General features: G+C 41.1%; 1 protein-coding gene across 2 annotated transcripts in view; it reads right to left on the minus strand.

Moving 5' to 3' along the window:
- LOC109875950 (retinoic acid receptor RXR-alpha-B) overlaps window positions 1-18,545 on the minus strand; it is a 36,458-nt gene extending 17,913 nt beyond the window's left edge. The window contains exons 1-3 of one of the 2 annotated variants that reach the window (XR_002252892.2): window positions 18,265-18,516; window positions 13,314-13,445; window positions 4,133-4,371 (exon numbers count right to left, since the gene is read on the minus strand). Coding sequence is in view for 1 of the 2 variants with exons in the window: in XM_020468412.2 (XP_020324001.1) it covers window positions 4,133-4,371; window positions 13,314-13,445; window positions 18,265-18,292 (399 nt within the window). In the remaining variant the exon portion in view is untranslated. Of the gene's footprint in view, window positions 1-4,132; window positions 4,372-13,313; window positions 13,446-18,264 lie in introns of both variants that reach the window. The other variant, XM_020468412.2, reaches the window with a different exon arrangement.
- Window positions 18,546-26,237: the final 7,692 nt, after the last annotated feature.

Here is a 26,237-nt window from a genome sequence, read left to right on the forward strand (position 1 = left end):
GTACTGTAGAGTAGAGTTCAGTAATGTACAGTACAGAAGACTAGAGTAAAGCACTGTATTGTAGAGTACAGTAGAGTACAGTACAGTAGAGTTCAGTAGACTAGAGTACAGTAGAGTACAGTACAGTAGAGTACAGTTCAGTAGACTAGAGTTCAGTAGAGTACAGTACAGTAGAGTACAGTACAGTAGAGTTCAGTAGAGTACAGTACAGTAGAGTTCAGTAGAGTACAGTACAGTAGAGTACAGTACAGTAGAATACAGTACAGTAGAATACAGTAGAGTACTGTAGAGTAGAGTTCAGTAATGTACAGTACAGAAGACTAGAGTATTTCATTTTGTATTTAACCTTTTATTTACAGTACATTACAGTACAATAAAGAAGACTAGAGTAAAGTACAGTATAGTACAGTACAGTACAGTACAGTAGACTAGACTAAAGTACAGAACTGTAGATCAGATTGCAGTACTGTAGAGTAGAGTACAGTAGAGTTCAATACAGTGAAGTTTAGTTCAGTAGAGTTACCTTTATTTAACTAGGCAAGTCAGATTAAGAACAAAATCCAATATACAATGACGGCCTACCTGGGAACAGTGGATTAACTGCCTTGTTCAGCAGCAGAACGACACATTTTTCCTTGTCAGTTTAGTGAATCAATCCAGCAACCTTTCGGTTAATTGCCCAATGCTCTAACCACTAGGCTACCTGCCGACCCACAAGATTAGAGTAGAATAGAGTTCAATACAGTTAAGAACAGTACTGTACCTTAAGAGTAGAGTTCAGTAGAGTAGGCTAGTGTTAAGTACAGTACTGTACAGTAGAGTTCAGTTAAATACAGTAGAGTTCAGTACTGTACAGTAGAGTTCAGTTAAATACAGTAGAGTAGAGTTCAGTACTGTACAGTAGAGTAGAGTTCAGTACTGTACAGTAGAGTTCAGTTAAATACAGTAGAGTAGAGTTCAGTACTCTACAGTAGAGTTCAGTACTGTACAGTAGAGTAGAGTTCAGTACTGTACAGTAGAGTTCAATACAGTAAAGAACAGTGCTGTACTTTAAAGTATAGTTCAGTACAGTACAGTAGACTAGAGTTAAGTACAGTACTGTACAGTACAGTAGAGTGTAGCTCAGTGGAGTACAGTAGAGTTCAGTTAAATACAGTAGAGCAGAGAGTAGAGTAGAGCTGTAGAGTATAGTACAGTAGAGTAGAGTTCAGTACAGTAGAGTAGAGTTCAGTACAGTAGAGTTCAATACAGTAAACAGTACTGTACTTTAAAGTATAGTACAGTAGACTAGAGTTAAGTACAGTACAGTGTAGCTCAGTAGAGTTCAGATAAATACAGTACAGTAGAGCAGAGTTCGGTAAAGTACAGTAGAGTATAGTACAGTAGAGTAGAGTTCAATACAGTAGAGTTCAGTACTGTACAGTAGAGTAGAATAGAGTTCAGTACAGCACAGTAATGTACAGTAGAGTTCAGTTAAATACAGTAGAGTAGAGTTCAATACAGAGCAGTACTGTACTTAAAAGTATAGTTCAGTACAGTACAGTAGACTAGAGTTAAGTACAGTACTGTACAGTACAGTAGAGTGTAGCTCAGTGGAGTACAGTAGAGTTCAGTTAAATACAGTAGAGCAGAGTTCTGTAGAGTACAGTACAGTATAGTACAGTAGAGTAGAGTTCAGTACAGTAGAGTACAATACAGTAAAGAGCAGTACTGTACCTTAGAGGACAGTACAGTTCAGTCAACTAGAGTTCAGTAAAGTACAGTACAGTAGAATATAGTTCAGTACAGTAGAGTAGACTAGAGTACAGTACAGTAGACTAGAGTAGAGTTCAGTACAGTACACTAGAGTTCAGTACATTACAGTAGAGTAATGTAGAGTAGAGTTCAGTACAGTAGAGTACAATACAGTAAAGAGCAGTACTGTACCTTAGAGGACAGTACAGTTCAGTCAACTAGAGTTCAGTAAAGTACAGTACAGTAGAATATAGTTAGTACAGTAGAGTAGACTAGAGTACAGTAGACTAGAGTAGAGTTCAGTACAGTACACTAGAGGTCAGTACATTACAGTAGAGTAATGTAGAGTAGAGTTCAGTACAGTACAGTAGAGTACAATATCATTTACTGTATTGTACTTTACTGTACTTTACTATACTGTTCTGAACTCTACTCTACTGTGCCGTACTGTGATCTATGATGCTTTACCCTGATGTAAAAACCTGTGAAACATAGACATCTATCATTGGTACAGATTTGGTCCAGTCCATACCAATCTTGTTTAGGGCCAGAGCTCATTAGAATAATAGCCAGTGTGTAGAATAACATCCAAACATGAAAAGGAGGATTCTATGTTTTTGTACCTTGTGTACCTATTCAGGATACATCACCATGAAGAGAATGACATCAATAATTATGCATTTATGTTTAGCAGAGATCAGGTACCACTGATGTAATTCTGTGACCTTGAAATTACCCACAACCAACCACACTTTTTTTTTTTTAAATGGAGTTGATTGTGACAACCAACCCCTGAGACAACCAACCCTGGTCTCCCCTACAGTACATACAGTACATTACATATATTGTTCCCCATTCTGGCATGGTCAGAGTGATCAGAGTCATCCAACTTTGACCATAGAAGTTTATTTTAACAGTGACTGAGTTAGACCACAGTAACATAACCCATATACAGCCTGCAAAACATAACCCATATACAGCCTGCAAAACATAACCCATATACAGCCTGCAAAACATAACCCATATACAGCCTGCAAAACATAACCCATATACAGCCTGCAAAACATAACCCATATACAGCCTGCAAAACGTAACCCATATACAGCCTGCAAAACATAACCCAGGTCCTGGAGACCAAAATTACAATAATAACACAAGTAGACTATACAATTTTGTAACGGGTTTCTTCTCCTTCCTCCTCTGAGGAGGAGTAGGAAGGATCGGAGGACCAAAATGCAGCGAGGTATGTATCCATAATGTAATTTAATGGAAAAGGAATACAAAATACAAAAGAACAAGAGAATCCAAATGAAAACCGAAACGGTCCCGAATGGTGCAAACACTGAAACAGAAAAATAATCACCCACAAATCAAGGGTGAAAACAGGCTACCTAAGTATAGTTCTCAATCAGGGACAACGATTGAGAACCATACCAGGCCAAACACAGAAATCCCAAATCATAGAACAAAAGAACATAGACTGCCCACCCCAACTCACGCCCTGACCATACTAAAACAAAGACAAAACAAAGGAACTAAGGTCAGAACATGACAATTTGAGTATAAAACATGACTTGCATCAGATTTAAGACTTAATTCATAACTAAAGTTAAATAAACATTGGCATTTTCCATAACAACTTCAAGAAGAAGAGTCCTCTATTTAAATAAGTATCATAAGAAATATTTTACAATTAAAAAGCTTCCAGGCCTTTAATAAGTAACAGTGAAGTACAAGCCGATGATAAACTTCCTATTTGCACAGGCAGGGAAGGCCATCAGAACAGTGTATTGTGCTAACAACCTAATGCTACTGTATGCACTAGCACAGAATAGCACAGAGCTCTGTGTTATGCAACAGTACAGTACATCAGCTTAAGTGGAAAAAGATATCTAAATGTAGCTCTATGTTCTGTTCAACTATTCTTCAAAAGGAATAACTCTGGGTTTAGTTGATTACACGGATGAAAAATAGAAAATAGCAGTCTAGAAACAAAAAGCCTTTTTATCCAGTTGTCAAGCCCATTACTATATCATATGAATTTGCATGCCACAAAACCTCGTGAGACCTTTTCAAATATAAATGGGCAACCCTGGCATTTCTCAGTTTCACATAAAAGCACCCAGGCCTCAGCTTGTGGTTTGTGAAAAGGTTATCCTCACATTTGGCCGTTCTTTTACACAACGCACATTGCCATCCTGAATCCTATCAGACGAGCTTGTAAAGAGTTTCATTTGGCAACATTTGGTTTCACTGAATCTATAATGGAAACCTAGCAGGCCAGCCATACACCTAGTCAGCTCTTCTCAAGACCCCAACTAAGGAAGGAAAACCAAGTCCAAGGAGCAGGTGATTGAGTGTGGTGTCTGGGGGTTGTAGGTTGCGTTGGAGGCCTTACCTGCGGGCTGAAGTCCATGCTGGAGGAGGTAGAGTGGTGTCCCGCTGGACGGCTGCTGACAGAAAAGGGCAAAGCCAGGCTGGTGATGGGCGAGGTCAGGGTGCAGATGGGTGAGTGTGGAGGTCCTGAGGAGCTCACAGACGATGGGATGAGCAGAGATGGGTGCAATCGGTGAGCACCCATTCCCCTATGGGCGTGGTGTGAGCGGAGCGATGGTGAGGACAGCTGACCGGAGGGGTCTGTGAGAGAGAGGGAGGACAGGAACAAGGTTGATGTACACCTGATACACACATCTCCAACACATTGTCATCAGTGTCGCTAAATTCAAAGCAGCCCTCTTCGGGTGGACATGCTGGTGAACCAACATTTAATGAATCATTATATTGTATAACAAACATGAATCCACTCATATTATTTGATCCCATGAAAACACAGGGCTCAAATGGTTTCTGTATTTTAAATCTGGTCTGAAATGTATATTCAAAGCGTTACATTGCTGATACGGAAAGGGGAAATTAGCGTAAAGTGTGTCCTGAGCTGGTTGTGTTAAATCATTCTAAAGCCTTCCCTCCAGCCTTCCCTCCATATATCCAACAACAGAATAGGAGACTGCCTACTTCAACTAGCCTACTGTACAGGATAGTATTACCTGCCACAGAAAGACTGAACTGTGGAATGAGACACCTTCTGAGAAAAGCGGACAAGCGGACAAGAGGACAGGTATGGACAGGGCTACACATTCAACATTATATGATCTGTGTGGTGTAAAATGTTTGCAGGTTTTTAAAGGGAGATTGACTAAATAATTTCCCCCCATAAATGGTTTAATAATAATATGAATTGGTTTATTTTATTGTATTTATCCAAGAGCTTTCAAAGGGATATCTGAGTGATACTGACCAACCAAATCAATGGGAGGCCCCCTGCCGGCAATTTTACAATGATAACAGGGTAGATAGAACCTGTAACTTGCTCTAAACAAATTTAGCAATCTAAAAAATTGGCTAATTGACCTACTATCAGTGACTGACATAACAAGAGGAAAAACTGTGACGCACAACCAAGTTTCAAAATTGCACCTTGTGGATTCTATTATTCGAACTCGGAACAGAAAATTGAGACCACGACTGAGAACCCCCCGTCAAATTTTATTTATTTAAAAAAAATAAAACCACCATTTGTACTGCAAAAACCAACCAGTCCAAACCTATTGAAATTCCAATCCATCAAATAGAAATGTCAACACCTCAATTCAAAGTTAATTTAATAGGCTCTGTTACATTTGTTAAATTCATGGCACAAATGCTATACACACTAACATAAAAAACAACATGAGCTTTACAAAAACAATAAAACATGGGTAGACAAACAGCATAAATGTAATTTGTGTCAACATGAACTTTGGTCACATAAATCACTGTGTTAAGAGAGTTTACAAGCTAGAGTGTCCCTGGTCCTTTTTAGTAAGACTGAGTGTTATGTAACTGGGAGTGTCCTTCTGTGAGAATTCTGTGGTTGGTTTGAGTTGTCCAGCTTGGCATGGTGCCCATGTGTGACAGACAGGTTTGGGCTGGGTTTCCCCACCCTCACTACATTCCCCAGTTATTCAGTGTGGGAGATGTGGGAGCTGGCATTGTGAGACCCTGTGAATGCCTGGCAGTGCAGCAACTGGATCCTATTCTCCATCTCTGTATTCATTCCCCTATGGCACTGCCCTGGCTCTATGCCAGCATCACAGCTGGCTGCAAATAGCATTGGTGTCCTTCTCAAATACTTCAACTGCACATGCGTGAATAAATGAAACCAATGGAAATGTCCCAGAAGTGCAAAGACTGCACATCTGGCACTTACAGGTAGGCTCAATCAAACGCTCAACCAATTTAAAATAATAATACTATTTAAACCCAGGTCTGTCCAGCATAGGCCTGCAATCAGCACTACTCTATGTAGGCACAGGTAAAGAAAAAGTCATTACATACACCAGATAGGTGCAGTGAAATGTGTTGTTTTACAGGGTCAGCCATAGTAGTACGATAGGTGCAGTGAAATGTGTTGTTTTACAGGGTCAGCCATAGTAGTACGATAGGTGCAGTGAAATGTGTTGTTTTACAGGGTCAGCCATAGTAGTACGATAGGTGCAGTGAAATGTGTTGTTTTACAGGGTCAGCCATAGTAGGACGATAGGAGCAGTGAAATGTGTTGTTTTACAGGGTCAGCCATAGTAGTACGATAGGTGCAGTGAAATGTGTTGTTTTACAGGGTCAGCCATAGTAGTACGATAGGTGCAGTGAAATGTGTTGTTTTACAGGGTCAGCCATAGTAGTACGATAGGTGCAGTGAAATGTGTTGTTTTACAGGGTCAGCCATAGTAGTACGATAGGTGCAGTGAAATGTGTTGTTTTACAGGGTCAGCCATAGTAGGACGATAGGAGCAGTGAAATGTGTTGTTTTACAGGGTCAGCCATAGTAGTACGATAGGTGCAGTGAAATGTGTTGTTTTACAGGGTCAGCCATAGTAGTACAGCACCCCTGAAGCAAATGATGATTAAGTGCCTTGCTCAAGGGCACATAAAAAAAAATCACATTGGTTGGCTAGGATATTCGAAACAAACACCTTTTGGTTACTGGCCCAGCGCTCTAACCGCTAGGCTGCCAGGACATGCACACACACCTAAACCTGGGTAGGCAAACAGAGAGTCAGGGTGGGAAGGCAATGGTGGGACCAACTGCAAGTGCAACCAAAACCTTCATAGAATTGCAACAACTGCAACATATCTAATGACCCGTATTTGAGAGAAATTGCACTACAATACAGATTCAATGCTGTGACAGTCTAATACTACGTTCCTCTATCATTAGAGATTCAGTATGATGTGGGCAGATGGATCCCATGGCAACTATGCATTCTGGATCACCAGTAAATATGATATAGTAGCTGAGTCCACAGATCTGATTTATTTAGTTATTTATGCCAAGTCTTGTTATTTTAATGTTAACACTGTGTTGAGGAATTTATGACTTCATTTCAACGTGCATCCAGGACTTGGGGCTATGGGCTATTCTAGGAGGGATGATGGGATGGAGGGAAGGAGGGAAGGAAGTAGAGTGCTGTCTTCTTTGTGTAGTATAGTCTAGGCTGGGATTCAAACAAAACATAATACGCCAACATCCCACTGGACTTGACTTTTAAAGTAGTGATGAGGGGAAAATCGATACGGTTACATATTATTTTTGACGATATATCGTATCGTGTTGTTTTGAGAATATCGCAATATTAATTTGTGAGGTAGTTTGCTGTAGCTGCACCAAAACTCCAGTATTTTTCTTTCATAGCTTGTCCTCCATCTTCTTTTCAAATAGGGAGACAATATGTTTTCAGCTATTTTATTTCCATTATGTTTTCTGAATGGCTCCCTCTACTTCCCTTTGCAGCAGACATATGGTGAGAAATATGTTTGGAACATCTAAACGCAATACATATAGAATTGTGAGAATCGCAATAGATATCGTATTGGTACCTAAGTACTGTGATAATATCGTATGGAGAGGACCCTAGCAATTCCCATCCCTATTTTAAAGTTGATTTCCCTGACGTGTGTGCTCAATAAGGAAATCGCTATAGAAAGGATTCCATCCTCTCTCTCTCAGTGTACAGCTCAGTACAGTATCTGAACATCTATCTCATGTGATGTCAAGAAGATTTTAGTATTTTATTAGGATCCCCTGGGGTCCACAACATAAGCCTGTGGCAACCAACAAACAACACTTGAAGGGAGTTGTGAAGGAAATGTACTAAATGTCCGCATTACTGTCATCGTTACTAACCTCCGCTCAGTCCAAATGTATTTTCACTAGGCCACTGTGGGTGTGATGTGGGAGGGTGTCCTTATCACCTGCCTCCATTATATGAACATGGAGTCACATGCTGTAGTTACACCCATACTATGAAAGTTATCAACTTGCAGAAGAAATAACCTACTTTGAAAAGCATCAGCAACCATCACCTCTTCAACTCCCTTAGTCTCTATACTGTAGTCTAAAATATCCGTTTTTAAGCAGTTATTCTGATTAAGTCGTGGGAACCGGGAGGACAAGGTTTTGAAATATATACCATACAACATAATACCTCAAATTATGAAAGCAAGTCATTAAAGAGGCAGTGCAGTTAAAAATCATGATTTGGCACAAAAATATTCAAATCCACACTACGAGGTCGAAAGAACATTGTGAAATGGTGAAAATGATCATAATGCTCTTTTTGTGTAAGAGCTGTTGGTAAAATAAAATGCCTGGAATTTCAGCCTGTTTAGGTGGGATGGACATGTTGGCCCACATCATGCCATCACAATGTGATCTGATTATATTAGACCAATGACTGTTCTTCTGGGTAAGGGGTGGGCCCTCCTATCAACCAAACAGTGCTGTGTATGTAAATATCTTCAAATTTGTTTCCTAATGACCACATGATAAGACTGGGCATTTAAAAGGCCAAAGGAGGCTCAGGGAAATAAACTACACAAAATATATTATGGAGTTATTTTCATTAAACAAACACATAAACACACACAGTGATTTATTACAATCACAAAGAATGCACGGGGGCTTTAATGATATGTTCCTAAAAAAAACAGAGTTGAATAAATGGGCATGGCAGAAATGTGTTTATCCAGAAATGTGTTTATCCAAAATGTGTTTATCCAAAATGTGGATAAATAACCTATTTCATTGAATAATGTACTAAAAGGGAGACATGGCAGCCAGTGGATGGTTTTGAAAGAGATATAATGTCAGTGGAGAGATTGAGCTTAACTGTGACATGATTCATCCCTAATGACTCCTGGGACTGAAAATAGGGAGGGACTACATGAACTTATCCAATATGTTGCAAAACAGTAAAAAAATACAAATACGTTGTGTGCCCTAATGAAGACCTGGGATAGATACAGTAGAGGCATCTCCACTGCACGTGCATCTCTCCAACCACCCTCTGCTGTAAGCAGCACAGACAGACACTACAACATGAATCCTGACCCCCTGACATCACCATAGCAGTCTAAAGAGGGACATTGTACTGTAATTGTTGTTGTACCCACATAATCCAATAGAACATCTATTGTTATATGCCGCTTATACCACATACACTTGCCTCAGTGTTTCCCCTTGGAAACATTAGTGTGGGGGTGGGGGTTGGCAATGCTGCACTTGTAGAGGCCCTCTTGGCCACAGAGACAAAATGCTTCTGTTTTAAAGCTAATTTCCTGCAAATGTACACTTTTTGCCAAAATCAATGGGAGCCCAATGCCATGCCATTTTTTTAAATTTTAGATTCTCCCTGACTGTCTAGTTGTTATTTTGGAGATTGTTAGTTCTCAAAGATTCTCTTATTAAAAAATATATAGGTCCACTATCTTTTCTACATACCTTATATCTGCTTTTAGTCTTTTAAGTTTACACTGAAAACTATTTACCATCCCAAAAATTATATATAAACAAATAATAATATTGATGACTATTATTTATGCAACTTTTTGCAGTGGCGACCACGTTTTAGCAGCGACGGTGAGCCTCTGCTAAATGCATATAGGGGAAACACTGTCTCACAAAATCACTTGTCTCCCTCTCCTGTAAAGATGTGTGTCTCTAAGAAGGCATGTGTAGCTTTCTACATGTGAAGGCATGTGTAGCTTTCTACATGTGAAGGCATGTGTAGCTTTCTACATGTGAAGGCATGTGTAGCTTTCTACATGTGAAGGCATGTGTAGCTGTCTACATGTGAAGGCATGTGTAGCTTTCTACATGTGAAGGCATGTGTAGCTGTCTACATGTGAAGGCATGTGTAGCTGTCTACATGTGAAGGCATGTGTAGCTGTCTACATGTGAAGGCATGTGTAGCTGTCTACATGTGAAGGCATGTGTAGCTGTCTACATGTGAAGGCATGTGTAGCTGTCTACATGTGAAGGCATGTGTAGCTGTCTACATGTGAAGGCATGTGTAGCTGTCTACATGTGAAGGCATGTGTAGCGGTCTACATGTGAAGGCATGTGTAGCTGTCTACATGTGAAGGCATGTGTAGCTGTCTACATGTGAAGGCATGTGTAGCGGTCTACATGTGAAGGCATGTAGAAAGCTATCCCTGCGCTGCTAGTCTGCTTTCACTATAGCCCAGGCAGCGGCACTCATCATCAGGAAAACATAAGCCCAGTGCTGGGAAGAAACCTTCTTCCATTGGCTTCCTCTCCCATCCAATCATACAGTGCATTCGGGAAGTATTCAGACACCTTCACTTTTTCCAAATGTTGTTACGTTACAGCCTTATTCTAAAATGTATTAAATCGTTTTTTTGCCTCATCAATCTACACACAATACCTCATAATGAAGAAGCAAAAAAAATATCCATTTTTTTGTTGCAAATGTATAAAAAAAAAAAGTATTCAGACACTTCACTCAGTACTTTGTTGAAGCACTTTTGGCAGCGATTACAACCTAGAGTCTTCTTGGGTATGATGCTACATGCTTGGCACACCTGTATTTGGGGAGTTTCTCCATTTTTTTCTGCAGATCCTCTCAAACTCTGTCAAATTGGATGGGAGCGTTGCTGCACAGCTATTGTCAGGTCTCTCCAGAGATGTTCGAACAGGTTCAAGTCCGAGCTCTGGCTGGGCCACTCAAGGACATTCAGAGACTTTTCCTGAAGCCACTCCTGCGTTGTCTAGGCTGTGTGGTTAAGGTTGTTGTCCTGTTGGAAGGTTAACCTTCACCCCAGTTTGAGGTCCTGAGCGCTTTGGAACAGATTTTCATCAAGGATCTCTCTGTAATTTGCTTCATTCATCTTTCCCTTGATCCTGACTAGTCTCCCAGTCCCTGCCGCTGAAAAACATCCCCACAGCATGATTCTGACACCACCATGCTTCACCATAGGGATGGTGCCAGGTTTCCTCCAGACGTGGCGCTTAGCATTCAGGCCAAAGAGTTCAATCTTGGTTTCATCAGACCAGAGAATCTTGTTTCTCATGATCAGAGTCCTTTAGGTGACTTTTGGCAAACTCCAAACGGGCTGTCATGTGCCTTATACTGAGGGGTGGCTTCCTTATGGCCACTCTACCATAAAGGCCTGATTGGTGGAGTGCTGCAGAGGTGGTTGACCTTCCAGAAGGTTCTCCCATTTCCCCAGAGGATCTCTGGACCTCTGTCAGAGTGACCATCGGGTTATTGGTCACCTCCCCCGATTGCTCAGTTTGGCCGTGCGGTCAGCTATAGGAAGATTCTTAATGGTTCCAAACTTCTTCCATTTAAGAATGATGGAGGCCACTGTGTTCTTGGGGACCTTCGATGCCACAGACATTTGTGGGTACCATTTCCCAGATCTTTGCTTCGACACAATCCTATCTCGGAGCTTTAGAATAAAGCTGTAACGTAACAAAATGTGGAAAAAGTCAAGGCGTCTGAATAGTTTCCGAATGCACTGTAGGTCAGCCCAGATATTCCACAGGATAATCTCTTCCATTCGCCCAATCTGCTTTACCCAGTACTGATACATTGCATTAAACCTTCTGGTTTGTGCAGACCTTTCTCATGTGTAGTTTTTATACATGTGCATGTAATGTAGTCTCCCCTCCCCGTGGTTTTGTTTGGTTTCAGGTGACAAAAGTACTTCCAAGTTTGGATTGCTGCACTATTCTCAGTCCTCGGAGACAGAATCCTCTCCAGGCTATGTGTGAGACATCTCAACCCACCACAACACAGAGAAGTGTTAAAGTCATCTGCATGCCCTCTGAAGGTTCCCATCATCCTCTTGTCTATTCTGAACCGCAGATAGCATGTTATCATTGGGACTTTCCATAGCAAATGAACACCTCAGGAACTTTCACAAGGCAATAGAAGCGCTTCAGTTCTGTACAACCCGTTTAAACGCAGTTCAACAATCCAATGATTAGATGAAACTCTAATCAAGGCACATGACTAGTTTTATCTGTTATTTAGATGTCAGATAAGTGTTTTGTTGATGAATATGTTTTACTGAATCAAAATTCTACCAGTTGCATATGATAGGTAATTACACACCAGATGGGAACTGTGAGGGCTGTGGAAGAGAACTCAACTCAGGCTGTGTTGTAACATCCCACTGGGAACAGATGTCAATTCAACATCTATTCCACGTTGGTTCAACGTAACTTCATATAAATTGTGTGGAAAAACGTTGATTCAACTAGTGTGTGCCCATTGGGATGTTGACATAGGAAAATATCATTTGTAGTTGACACAGTTTTCAGGCAAAGACAAAAGAAAATGTCCACCAAGAGGTTGAATATTAAAAATCAGGTGTCCTAAAAATATAAGGTAGTTGATACCACCATGCTTCACTAGAATACCCTGCCAGTCATGTTTTTTGTGTTGTTTTTCTGGAAAATTGTATTGATTTTGTTTTAACAGTTTTAACATTGTCAGTTCCTTGTAAAGTAATTGAATGATTATGTTTCCAATCATGTTAACATACTGTTGTCATTATTAACCATGTACAATAAGAAACCAAAAATGCCCAATGCAGACACTATTTTACATTATATCATATACAGTACATGTATATAAAACTGTAACTGGTTGATACAGGTGAGACAAACAGAAATTGCATAAGTGATGCACAGGTGTGTTCCTGCTAGGGAGTTTATCACAGGTGTGTTCCTGCTCGGGAGTTTATCACAGGTGTGTTCCTGCTCGGGGGTTTATCACAGGTGTGTTCCTGCTCGGGGGTTTATCACAGGTGTGTTCCTGCTCGGGGGTTTATCACAGGTGTGTTCCTGCTCGGGGGTTTATCACAGGTGTGTTCCTGCTCGGGGGTTTATCACAGGTGTGTTCCTGCTCGGGGGTTTATCACAGGTGTGTTCCTGCTCGGGGGTTTAATCACAGGTGTGTTCCTGCTCGGGGGTTTAATCACAGGTGTGTTCCTGCTCGGGGGTTTATCACAGGTGTGTTCCTGCTAGGGGGTTTATCACAGGTGTGTTCCTGCTCGGGGGTTTATCACAGGTGTGTTCCTGCTAGGGGGTTTATCACAGGTGTGTTCCTGCTCGGGGGTTTATCACAGGTGTGTTCCTGCTCGGGGGTTTATCACAGGTGTATTCCTGCTCGGGGGTTTATCACAGGTGTATTCCTGCTAGGGGGTTTATCACAGGTGTGTTCCTTTACCTGTGGGTCTCCTGTGCTGGTGAAGTGGGCAAATGCCTGTGAAGCACAAGCATGCTGTGGGCGAGCCGCCCGTCTCCCCCGGGTACCATCGCTGAGGAGGTGGGGCTACCGAGCACTGGCTCTTGAGGAAGCCTGTACGGGCATATCACATGGGAAAGGACTGTTAAACCCACTGGATGAGGAATTCTCTTTAGAACACAGCAGAGCTCACATGCACAATGGAAACAGAAATCTCACAACAGCTGATGAGTCCACCAATCTAGTACCTTTATCAAGTGGAAGGTAGTTCAATCATGCATAAGCCAATTACATTTACATACATTTCAAGTAACATACTTTAGTCCATACATTGAGAATAAAACAAGAACAAAGACCAGTGGGTGCAGTAAAACAAAACAAAAAGCTAAAAAAGCGAACCTTTTTTTATCTAGGGATTGGAAGCACTTCAAAGACGTTCTACTGAAATGGCCTCTAGACGACACAAGGAAAACACTCAGTGGTGTAAAGTACTTAAGTAAAAATACTTTGAAGCACAACTTAAGTTGTTTTTTGGGGTATCTTTACTTTACATTACTATTTATATTTTTGACTACTTTTACTTTACTAGAAAAAAAATGTTTTCCCTGACACCCAAAAGTACTTGTTACATTTTGAATGCTTAGCAGGACAGAAAATGGTCCAATTCACACACTTATCAACAGAACCCCCCTGGTCATTCCTACTGCCTCTGATATGGCAGACTCACTAAACACAAATGCATCATTTGTAAATTATGTCTGACTGTTGGAGTGTGCCCCTGGCTATCTGTAATTTTTTTTAAATAAGAAAATTGTACCATCTGGTTTGCTTTAAATTATTCATACTTTTACTCTTAATACTTAAGTATATTTAAAACCAAATAATTTTTGATTTTTACTCAAGTAGTAATTTACTTGGTGACTTTCACTTTTACTTGAGCCATTTTCTATTAAAAAGGTATGTTTACATTTACTCAAGTCTGACAATTGGGTACTTTTTCCACCAAGGACAACACTCCAAGGACAACACTCCAAGGACAACACTCCAAGGACAACACTCCAAGGACAACACTCCAAGGAAAACAGTCCAAGGAAAACAATCCAAGGACAACACTCCAAGGACAACACTCCAAGGACAACACTCCAAGGAAAACACTACAAGGACAACACTCCAAGGAAAACAGTCCAAGGAAAACACTCCATTTGATTTTATTGATTTCAGTGACACTTCCTTCCTTGAAAGGGCCAGGTTTACGAGACATCTGCTTGTATTGTAGCTTTCTTGGAACAGAATCATCCTGCCTGGATTTGTATTTGGTTTCCAAGGTAATCAAGACAGGGGGTCAGAGTTCAGCGGTGTAGTCCAATACATCAAGAACGTCATAAACAGAGTAAGGCTGGAGGGACAGACCTACAGCAGTGTCATCTATTGTCGTTGTGTGACCATTTGATAAGAAGTCACCTTCAAGTGTCTTTTGTTGAGCCGATGGCTACATTAGAGAAGAGTGGAAGCAGGACTCTCCGACACTTCCATTTCACAAGATGCCACTCATTAAGTGACCTATTGTGTTGCATTATGTGTTGTAGGTAGGCTCTTTGAGAGTACAGATGTATTGAACTTTACTTAGAAGTGTTGGCAAGCAGACATTAGATTAAGGATTTTTGGATGACCCCGTCCGAAAAATTGCAAGAAACTATGTTAGCTCTTTGCACCCATATTCTGGTCTGAAGGCCTAATTAGAACGACGCAACAATGAGCATTACCCATACCCATACCCATCTTTAAACAATTATATTATAGAAAATAAAAAAGTATCTTTGGCACAGTAAAGACGGAGTGCATACTGGTGATGCTGACAATGCAGCTCTTTGAATGTAATAGGTCATTCACCAGCTTTAAACCTCATGCTATACTATCTACAATTTGAGGCAAAAGGATTCCCAAACGGTTCTTCGGCTGTACCCATAGGATAACCCTATTTGGTTCCAGGTAGAACTATTTTGGGTTCCATATAGAACCCTCTGGGGAAACGGTTTTACATGGAATCCAATAAAGTTCTTCCTGGAACCAAACTGGCTCTACTTGGAACCAAAAAGTGTTCTTCAAAGGGTTATTCTATGGGGACAGCCAAAGATACCATTTTGGTTCTAGATAGCACCTTTTTTTCTAAGAGTGTACTGCCAAATTCTCTAGAATGACATTGGAGGCACTATATCCAAGCTGTGAAATCTGAGCTGATGCAGCATGAGAGAGAAGACGGTGGAAAAAATGGTTTGTGCGTGTGTGCGCGTGCCTATACCCCATTGCATGTGATCCAGGCAGGGGAAGTTTTGACCCCAGGTTCAACTTCATGGTCAGGGTTTATTCCTCAACTCATTCTTCGAGTCAGCTCTGCTCTGAATAGCCCCACCCTCTCTGCCTTTCTCAGGGCCTGACCCGTATACACAAGGCATCTAATGGAAGGAGTGTTGATCAGGTTCCACCCTGTACATACTGTATAATCTTATTCATTATGATATAAAAGGCCAAACAGATCCGAGGTTTCGGCCATGCCTTATGTAAGACACAAGTCTCTCAGAGACAATGTTCTCTTCTAAAGAAAATGTTTTTTGCCAAACAACGTAATCAAATGAGTGAGATTTCATTTTTTTAAAGACACAAAGTTCCTTTGACATAGACTGAGACAGGAAATAATTTAATACACAGTGTCCAGACTTCCCTCTCTCCTGATCCACTCATTAATGAATTTCATGGCCAAAACAATTCCCCTTCTGTTGCCTTCTAGTACAATATTAGGGAGTAGCTGTTAGCTAATTTACAGTAATACAGCTCATTTACAGTTAATACATACTGTAGCAAAGCAGCTTATACCATTGGATAACAAATCTGCCTCATGAGAGTATATCAATTTGACTCGCTTTGGTAAATACGGAACAATAACAATAATTCTAAAACAGGAACACAAGCAATTGCACACACACACACACAGACACAGAGTTGATTGTTGTACAGTGCATATTCCCTGAGCCAGATTCCATCACAGGTTGAACCTCAGGTGCACCAGAAGAAATATTGAGCTCTGAGCTCATGATCGAATATCTTGACAAGGGATCTCAGAGCATACCCAATCACCATACCCAATCACCATACCCAATCACCATACCCAATCACCATACCCAATCACCACACCCAATCACCACACCCAATCCCCACAGTAGTGCTTTCATCCTGAGGCCATTTCAGAAGAACAACCAGGTTAATATCTGTCGGCTGAGCCTGGCTGGTCCTCACTCACTTTTACCAGAGATGGAGAAAACCATCTAGTCTGTGCAGTCAGTCACTGACAGAGGAATACTCACTGCACTGATGTCAGACACATATATCACCTCAACTAGCTGTTCAACGGTCTCTTGTTTATAGGTTGACAATAAACGAGCAAAATGCAGTGAGCAATGAGCAAAATAATCAGAATATAGCATTTCATATTCAGGAAGGTGAGTTCCAATGTGAGTCCCCAATACTGCCACTTGCAATCCACTTGCAATATCATGTTCATCACATACATTGTGCAGTTTACCGGTAAACTTCATGACAAAATGCGCCCATAATAAAACAGAACTCAGATATCTTATTCAAGCGCTTATTTTGAAATTACCAGCAAACCATCCATCATCTGTAGTTTGCCTCTGAGTATACTGTAGGTTACAGTGCAATGAGGAGCATGCTGCTGGTGCTGGCATTGTTTTTGTACATGGACTGGCCTGGGACTTGGGGTTGTCTGTGAAACATTGACCTAAAGCAATTAAGTTCCCCTTTAAACCTCAACAAAATAAAAGGGACAGCTGCAGACCTTCACAATGGACCAAACCTCACCTTAGACACAGACCTGACATGCTGTAAAACATAATTGTTCTCTTTAAATGGTGGGGTCTTGACTGACTAAATACCCCCTTCCAGGTTGAAGGGCGTATTTAGCAACGACTATGGACTTGGGAGGATATGGACTAGGTGTGAGGCATATTTGTGGAAATCTAGCTAGTGCTCTCGCAGCCTGCAAAAGTTAAATAGCTATAACATGGAGTCCATCTAGGAATGGTCTTCCATGTAGGCAACACTGTGAAAGTTAAGCTCTGTCCAGTCAACGGGGAAGAGGGTTCAAGAAAAACATCTGACACACACAAACAGCTGAATTAATAGACATAAAAGAGAATAGTGGTGATGAAACAATATTGTACTTGTAGAATAAGTTCATATTTCGAGGGAAATAGTATAGCCTAGTGTATACTGTTTCGAAAATGATAGCAGGGGAGTGAACATCTGTCAACAACAGCAACAACAACAAACAACTTATCACCCGAGCGTTCTGTCAAAAAGATGTATCAGAATTCCAGTTAATAACCTTCCTAAATATTCTGAAATAAAAACAAGATATGTATGTATATATGTATATATCAAGCTATTGAGATTTTTTTATTTTGTATAATTGAGAATGCATTATAACAGGGTAAGTTTTTCTGAATGGATTATCTAAATAAATGTAGCCTGAAAAAACTAAATGCTGAATGATCATTGTTGGCTTGAGCAATAATCCGTTTGCCAAATCTTCATATTCACGCGTTATTATTGCACGTCCTTGGATTGAAATGTCTCCCTGCCGAGCATGTATTACTTAAACGTTTCAATGTGTCCTCTATGTTGTAATTATCATCAACAGTTCATACCATAATGTATTACAAATAGGTTACAAAGTATCCCGCGTAAAAGTTTCTCCTTGAACGATAATAGACTTGCCTATTATGCTACTTTCTCTATGTCATGATGACTGCTGTTTTCAAACATACCACAACAATAGTGTTCCAGAGGTCTTTGCAATGGAAGGACCAGTGGCAATTACAAATTGTGATGTCACATTTTTATATCGGATGAAACTTACCAAAAGAAAGGAATGGTTTGGTTTCCATGTTAGCTCATAACAGCGGATCTTCCCGACAGCAATACCGGCATATCACAGATCAAGAAGCCAAACCTATGCTCTAGTGAAAGTGACAGTTCCAGCCTTGGTCGAAATCCAGCGATGTCACCGCCGACTTCGTGAAATCCGGACGTGAATTCAGATTCACAATACCTTCCGCTTACTGTGTTTTGTCCCACCACCATTGCTCGTGTGCTTACCACAACCTATGAAGGGGACCCTCCAAGGGGGATTCCCAGTATGGCTTAAAGAATCAGCGACAGCCTATTGTGTAGACCTATTATTGTGCCCCCATCCTTGAGCCCTAAATGCTGATTGTCAGAAAGCTGTTGTATATAAGACCGTGTACCACTGGTATGACCAAACGTTTATTTTTACTGCTGTAATTAGGCTGGTAACCAGTTTATAATAGCAATAAGGTACCTCAGGGGTTTGTTGTATTTTGCCAATATACCACTGTAAAGGGCTATGTCCAGGTAGTCTGCGTTGCGTGGTGCTAAGAACACTCATTAGCGGCGGTATATTGGCCATAGCTTAATTATAGTACAATAACTTTATTTTCCTCTACACACAATATTGAGTAGGCTATTACATTCACATAGGCCTAGTATATATAACATATTTTACAATGATATTTAACTTTGAAAAAGGAAACAATTGTGCATTGTTGTTTTAAATACCATTGTCTAGTATATTATTTTAGTGATTATATGTTTTTAAAATGCTCAATGTTCAACAAACTTGGGGACAGCGTATACTTTCTTGGTGAAGTGTTTCCAGCAAATACGAACGAGGGAAAGCATTTGGTAAAATAACAGGCTGAGGGCTGAGATAGTGAGATCTGAGCTTGACGGTTCAGACACCCTCCGCTCAGGGAAAAAATGCTCCAGCAGAATGATGACTTTTCCTGTTGTGTTTAACTCTCTCCACAGAGACACCTAGCCAGCCAATCCATTAGCTGTTGGAGTCCGTGTTGAGTGGAGTATGTTTTAGCAAAAAAACAGATCAACTCCCTAACACTTACCCTGTGTCCAAAATGGCACCATATTCCGCATATAGTGTGTAACAAATAAGTGTGCAATGCATTTCCTGTCAAACATATCGGTATGTTCCATATTTAACATAATTACATTCATTATCTGATATGTTTGATCTCGTCTTAATGAATAGACCAAGAAATGTCATCCTGTTGCTTCTCACATTCTTAATACTGTATATACAAATACTACACATGTTGTACAAAAAGACTGCCATAAATCTCCACACTTCCTTCCTCTGTCTCCCACTTCAAGGAAACCCCTCCCAGTGCACACACATCATTAAATTATCTTTCCCCCAGACCTGCACCTCTCCCTCCCTAGACCTGCTCCCCTACTTCCCTAGACCTACTCTCCTCCCTCCCTCTCTCCCTCCCTCCCCCCCTCAACCCTAGACCTGCTCCCATACCTCCCTAGACCTACTCCCCTCCCCTCCCTCGACCCTAGACCTACTCCCCCTCCCTCCCTCCCTCCCTCGACCTGCTCCCCTACCTCCCTAGACCTGCTCCCCTACCTCCCTCCCTCCCTCGACCCTAGACCTGCTCCCCTACCTCCCTCCCTCCCTCGACCCTAGACCTACTCCCCCTCCCTCCCTCCCTCCCTCGACCCTAGACCTGCTCCCCTACCTCCCTAGACCTGCTCCCCTATCTCCCTCGACCCTAGACATACGCCCCTCCCTCCCTCAACCCTAGACCTGCTCCCTTCCCTCCCTCGATCCTAGACCTGCTCCCTTCCCTCCCTCAATCCTAGACCTGCTCCACTTTCATATTGGACCGCTTGGAGAAGGAACAAATCATAAATGTTCATTTCTGTCATAGTAGACAGCTTGGAGAAGGAACAAGTCATAATTGTTCCTTGCTTGATGCAACAATGTTGCACCTGGCATACCATTCTTTACACTGATACTTATTGTTCCTCCAGAAGACGTCTAGAGGGGCCATCCTTCCAGCTGTCGTCTCGAGGATAATCCAGACGGTACACCCAGCATGAACTCCCAGGGAAAGCTGTAACTGGGGACTGTATTGTTTACTTACAGATGTAGTAGCCTGAGAGACACCAAACACCCAGCGGTTATGCAGTAACATGAGCAATGGCTGATACATCTGAAAAACTACATCTGCTCGTTAATGCTTAGGGACATACACACACGCGTGCACACACACAAATAGCCTGCGCACACACACACACACACACACACACACACACACACACACACACACACACACACACACACACACACACACACACACACACACACACATACACAGACATGTTTTTGTTATGTATCAGGACTTTTTGAGTAGTAACAATGTATTCCCATTCAAAATCCTATTTTCCCAAACCCCTAACCCTAACCCCAAACACTAAATCTATCCCTTAATTAAACCTAAAATAGCATTTTTAAATGTCCTGACTTTTTAAATACTTTCTCTTGTTTCATATCTTGTCAGGACATTCTTGTCGACAAGACAGGAAAACAAGTCCACACACACACACACACACACACACACACACACACACACACACACACACACACACACACACACACACACACACACACACACACACACACACACACACACAATAACCATAGCCATCAGATAGTCATCCTCTGACTCAAATAGAGTTGTTCAAGCCAAGACATTCTCAAGATGTCAAACGTCAAGGTTAACAGAAGGACACCATAATGAACAGAACTCTGATTCACCTGTCTTTGTGATTGTCTCCACCCCCCTCCATGTGTCGCCCATCTTCCCCATTATCCCCTGTATACTTATACCTGTGTTCTCTGTTAGTCTGTTGTCAGTTTGTCTTGTTTGTCAAGCTGACCAGCGTTTGTCCTTTCAGCTTCTGTTTTTTCCCAGCTTCTTTTTTTCTCGCCTTTCTGGTTTTGACCCTCGCCTGTCCTGTCTATGTACCCGCCTGCCTGACCACTCTACCTGCCCCTGACCCTGAGCCTGCCCGCCGACCGGTACCCTTGCCCCTTTTGATTATTGACCTCTGCCTGCCTTGACCTTTCTCTTGCCCCTTGGACTATTAAACCATTGTTTATTCAACGTGTCTGCATCTGGGTCTTACCTCAATTCCTGATAGAACTTAGCAAACTCACAAATATGTCAAACTCTATACGAGACTATGTAGATATACTACAAATACAGTACACCAGCAAACCATTCACAAGGAAAACACTAGCACAACAGTCTAAACTGAATGAAACGATTACTGATTTCCATATTTTATACAAATTAACCATTCAATAAACGGACAAAGTCATACTACTCACCCCTTAGAGCTCAGAACACCTGCAGTATTGCCTCTACCACAAAGTGAATAGGGAGACAGCAGAAGTAATGATTGGTAACATCTTGAGCTTACTTTGTTATGGCCTCATCACACATCTCCCTGCTGTCATGACTGTGTGTCCGTCTCAGGCTACAGTGGGGCCCCTCCAGAACATCACCGACAGGCTAACTCCATGGTGGGGTTTGTTGTTGGGTCACAGTCAAGTCAACTCTAAAGCAGGCACCCTACTGGCATGAGGCCTGGAGTTGGCCTTTAGTGACCTGGCAGGGCGCAGTAAGCGCACCAGTGACGGAGACACAGAGCTAAAAAGGGAAAGGCCATGAGTAGAACTGTTCTGTTGTAGGTGGCACTGTGAGACATTAGGAATTCAGACATAATGGGTATCATTCTCCATAAAAATGAAGTAACCCTGCAAAATGTCGTACTGCCTCCAAGGTGTTCTTGGAGAAAAATAACAAAGTTCCTTCGGAAAGAACTCAGACCCCTTGATTTTGTTACGTTACAGCCTTATTCTAAAATTAATGAAAAGAATAATAATTCTCAGCAATCTACACACAATACCCCATAATGACTAAGTGAAAAAAGGGTTTTAGAATATTTGTATTAAAAAATAAACACAAACTTGTTTACATAAGTATTCAGAACCTTTGCTTTGAGACTTGAAATTGAGCTGAGGTGCATCCTGTTTCCATTGATCATCCTTGAGGTGTTTCTACAACTTGATTGGAGTCCACCTGTGGTAAATTCAATTGATTGGACATGATTTGGAAAGGCACACACCTGTCTATATAAGGTCCCACAGTTGACAGTGCATGTCAAAGCCCTGTAGAGCCCTGAGTCAGGATTGTGTCAAGGCACTGATCTGGGGAAGGCTACCAAAACATTTCTGCAGCATTGGGGCCAACACAGTGGCCTCCATTATTCATAAACTGAAGAAGTTTGGAACCACCAAGACTCTTCCTTTAACCACTTTGTGGTTAAAGGGAAACTGAGCAATCAGGGGAGAAGGGCTTTGGTCATGGAGGTGACCAAGAACCCGATATCTCCAGAGTTCCTCTGTGGAGATGGGAGAACCTTCCAGAAGGACAACCATCTATGCAGCACTCCACCAATCAGGCCTTTATGGTAGCTTGGCCAGATGGAAGCCACTCCTCAGTAAAATACACATGACAACCCACTTGGAGTTTGCCAAAAGGCCCCTAAACGATCTCAGACCATGATAAACAAGATTATCTGGCCTGATGAAACCAAGATTGAACTCTTTGGATGTTTTTCAGCAGCAGGGATTGGGAGACTAGTCAGGATAGAGGGAAAGATGAACAGAGCAAAGTACAGAGATGGAAACCTGCTCCAGAGTGCTCAGACTGGGGCCAATGTTCACCTTCAAACAGGATAATGACCCTAAGCACATAGCCAAGACAACACAGCAGTGGCTTCGGGACAAGTCTCTGAATGTCTAGCCCAGCCAGAGCCCGGACTTGAACCCAATCGAACATCTCTGGAGAGACCTGAAAATAGCTGTGCAGTGACGCTCCCCATCCAACCTGACAGAGCTTGAGAGGATCTGCAGAGAAGAACTCATGTGTACAGGTATGCCAAGCTTATAGCGCCATACCCAAGAAGACTTGAGGCTGTAAACGCTGACAAAGATGCTAAAACAAAGTATGTAAACGTGATATTTCAGTTTTTTAAAATAAATTAGAAAAAAAATCTAAACCTGTGCTTGCTTTGTCATTATGGGGGTATTGTTTATAAATTGAGGAGGGTCAAAAATGATTTAATCAATTTGAATAAGGCTGTAATTTAATAAGGCCGTAATGTGTAAAAAGTCAAGGGGTCTGTCTGACCTAACTTAGACCTTCTGGTCCAAAACATTTGGTTTGATTTTAGTTGAACTTGGGATTTTCGTTTTTGGCTAAGACATTAGTTATGTCCAGCAGGATTTTAGAAACAAGATTAATCGCATTTTCTACAGTGGGATGTAAAGTAGAGAAGAAACATTTTAAACAGCTTCCCCTCACTGTGTTAATGAAATGCACATACCACTACCGTTATTTAGACAGTGAAGCTAAAATATTTCATTTGGCTCGATACTCCAGCAATTTGGATTTGAGATCAAATATTTTATTAGGTGACAGAACAGAATTTCACCTTTTATTTGAGGGTATTTTCATGCAAATCAGTTTTACCATTTAGAAAGGGATGCATTTCATGTATTTAGTTCCCCTGTTTGAAGGTATCATAACTGTTTGGATGAATTCACTTACCTTTTTGTAAAAAGTTTAGTATTTGAACCCATATTCCTAGCAACAAATGATTACATCAAACTTGTTGGATGCATTTGCAATTTGATTGTGTTTCAGATTATAATGTGCCCAATAGAAATGAATGCTAAATAATGGATCTTTGGAGTCACTTTTATTGTAAATGGGGAATATAATGTTTCTGTACACTTTTACATTAATGCTGCCATGATTATGGATAATCATGAATGAATGGTACATATTGATAAGGGATAAAGGTACAGATGCACAGAGATCATGGCCCCAAAGCATGCTAACCTCTCACCATTAATAAGGAGGCGTGTTTATTTATTTTAAACTTTACATAGCAGGGGGAAATGTTAAAGGGAAAGTTCAGGATGTTACAGCTTGAGAGATGGTTCCTCTCCCTGAAAGTAATCTATGGGCCAGAAGAAACTGTAATACATGGTTTGGTTCTCTCTAAACACTACAAACTTCAGTTAACTTTAGCCACCCAATCAATGGGTGCATGTTCAGTTGCTACACTTCAAATGTAGTCCTACTGTACAGTCGAGTCTTGAAGTGGTTGCTTTAGATATCCCCATTCTAATCCACCACAACCATACTAGTCATTTCACACATATGTCATCACACCGCCAGTTATGTCAGAACCGACCCCGTATGGCTTTCTGAACAAAATTAACCCCACTGTGACTCCTCTAATCCATTACTGTGAAATTCGTTAGTTGAGGACCTATATGCTGCTGACTGTGTCAACTCTGTCTGTGGCACTGTGCATAATTAAAGCTAGCTGAATGAAGGGATGTTTCATTCCCTCTCCCTGCCTGCCTGTCATAATCCGATGAATGTTTCCCTGTGATGATGAACGGCACACTGTGATGGAAGACTAGCCAGGCATTAATCCCTAGGGAGTTAAATGCTTTAAGAGCCAAAATGTAGTCTTTTTATTTATTTTATTTAACCTTTATTTAACCAGGTAGGCTAGTTGAGAACAAGTTCTCATTTACAACTGGAACCTGGACAAGATAAAGCAAAGCAGTACGACACAAACAACAACACAGAATTACACATGGAATAAACAAACATACAGTCAATAATATAATAGGAAATGTCTATATACAGTGTGTGCAAATGAGGTGGGATAAGGGAGGTAAGGCAATAAATAGGCCATAGTGGTCGAAATAATTAAAATATAGCAATTAAACACTGATAGATGTGCAGAAGATGAGTGTGCAAGTAGAGATACTGGGGTGCAAAGGAACAAAATAAATAACAGTATGGGGATGAGGTAGTTGGATGGGCTATTTACAGATGGGCTATGTACAGGTGCAGTGATCTGTGAGCTGCTTTAATGTGATGTTCCGAAGGTTTTGTAAAATTTCAGCCAGTAGTTTTGAATTTGGTGTTCACGAGCCAAAATGGGTCCCCAAAAATTGTGCACAATCAAATAATATTACATTTTATTCATCACATGCGCCAAATACAATTGGTGTAGATTTCACAGTGAAATGCTTGCTCCAAATAATTGTGCACTACGCAGTCTGTTTCGTATGATATGTTAAGAATTCGAATTTTCACAATATGTTACGAATTTTTAAGTGCTTAAGATCCCGGACTGCATCTTTAAGTCTCAAAGTCACTCCAGCCTTGAATAACACTGGACTTGCAACTTTCCTATAGCTATGCAGTCCATGATCAGTTTCTGTCTTTTGGGGATATTAAATAATATTTTCTGGGTGATAAAATATCACAAAATATTACACTCACTTTTTGAGCACAGATTAGTGCCCAAAACATTCCATTTAGGAATAGACAAACGAGTATCACTCGAAGGCTTTCACTGATACTGTCCAGCACACCAAACAACCAAGGTATGATTACTGTCCCTGTCTATTCCAAAAGCCGTTAACAAAGCAATCCCAATGTAAGTAGACGTCTATGCATGTAATCATTCCTCGGAGAGGTAGAGGTCATACTGTCAAGATAAAACTCAGACGAATTGCCCTACTACTGTACCAGATTGGTTATTTTAAGAAGGTGCACTTTGGAGCGCGAAGTAAAAGTACGAATATCGGAGCATCGTAGCACCATTTGGTGCAAAAACTGGACTTACCCTAGATGCGGCCCACCTTTTGGAAGCAAACTACTCGATTTCGTCTCTACGTTATATTGGCATCGGACATGTCACCCTCCCTAGGAGAGAGGGTGGCCTCAATAATTTATTGTTAAAACGAGAGGCTGCCTGGATCTTTAATTTAAAGACCCTTGCTCCCTTTGATCTCAACATAGACTTTGATCTGAAGCCATTCTTGTGATTATTGTGAAACTG

The sequence above is a fragment of the Oncorhynchus kisutch genome, linkage group LG3, assembly GCF_002021735.2.
Source record: "Oncorhynchus kisutch isolate 150728-3 linkage group LG3, Okis_V2, whole genome shotgun sequence".
Classification (NCBI taxonomy): domain Eukaryota; kingdom Metazoa; phylum Chordata; class Actinopteri; order Salmoniformes; family Salmonidae; genus Oncorhynchus; species Oncorhynchus kisutch.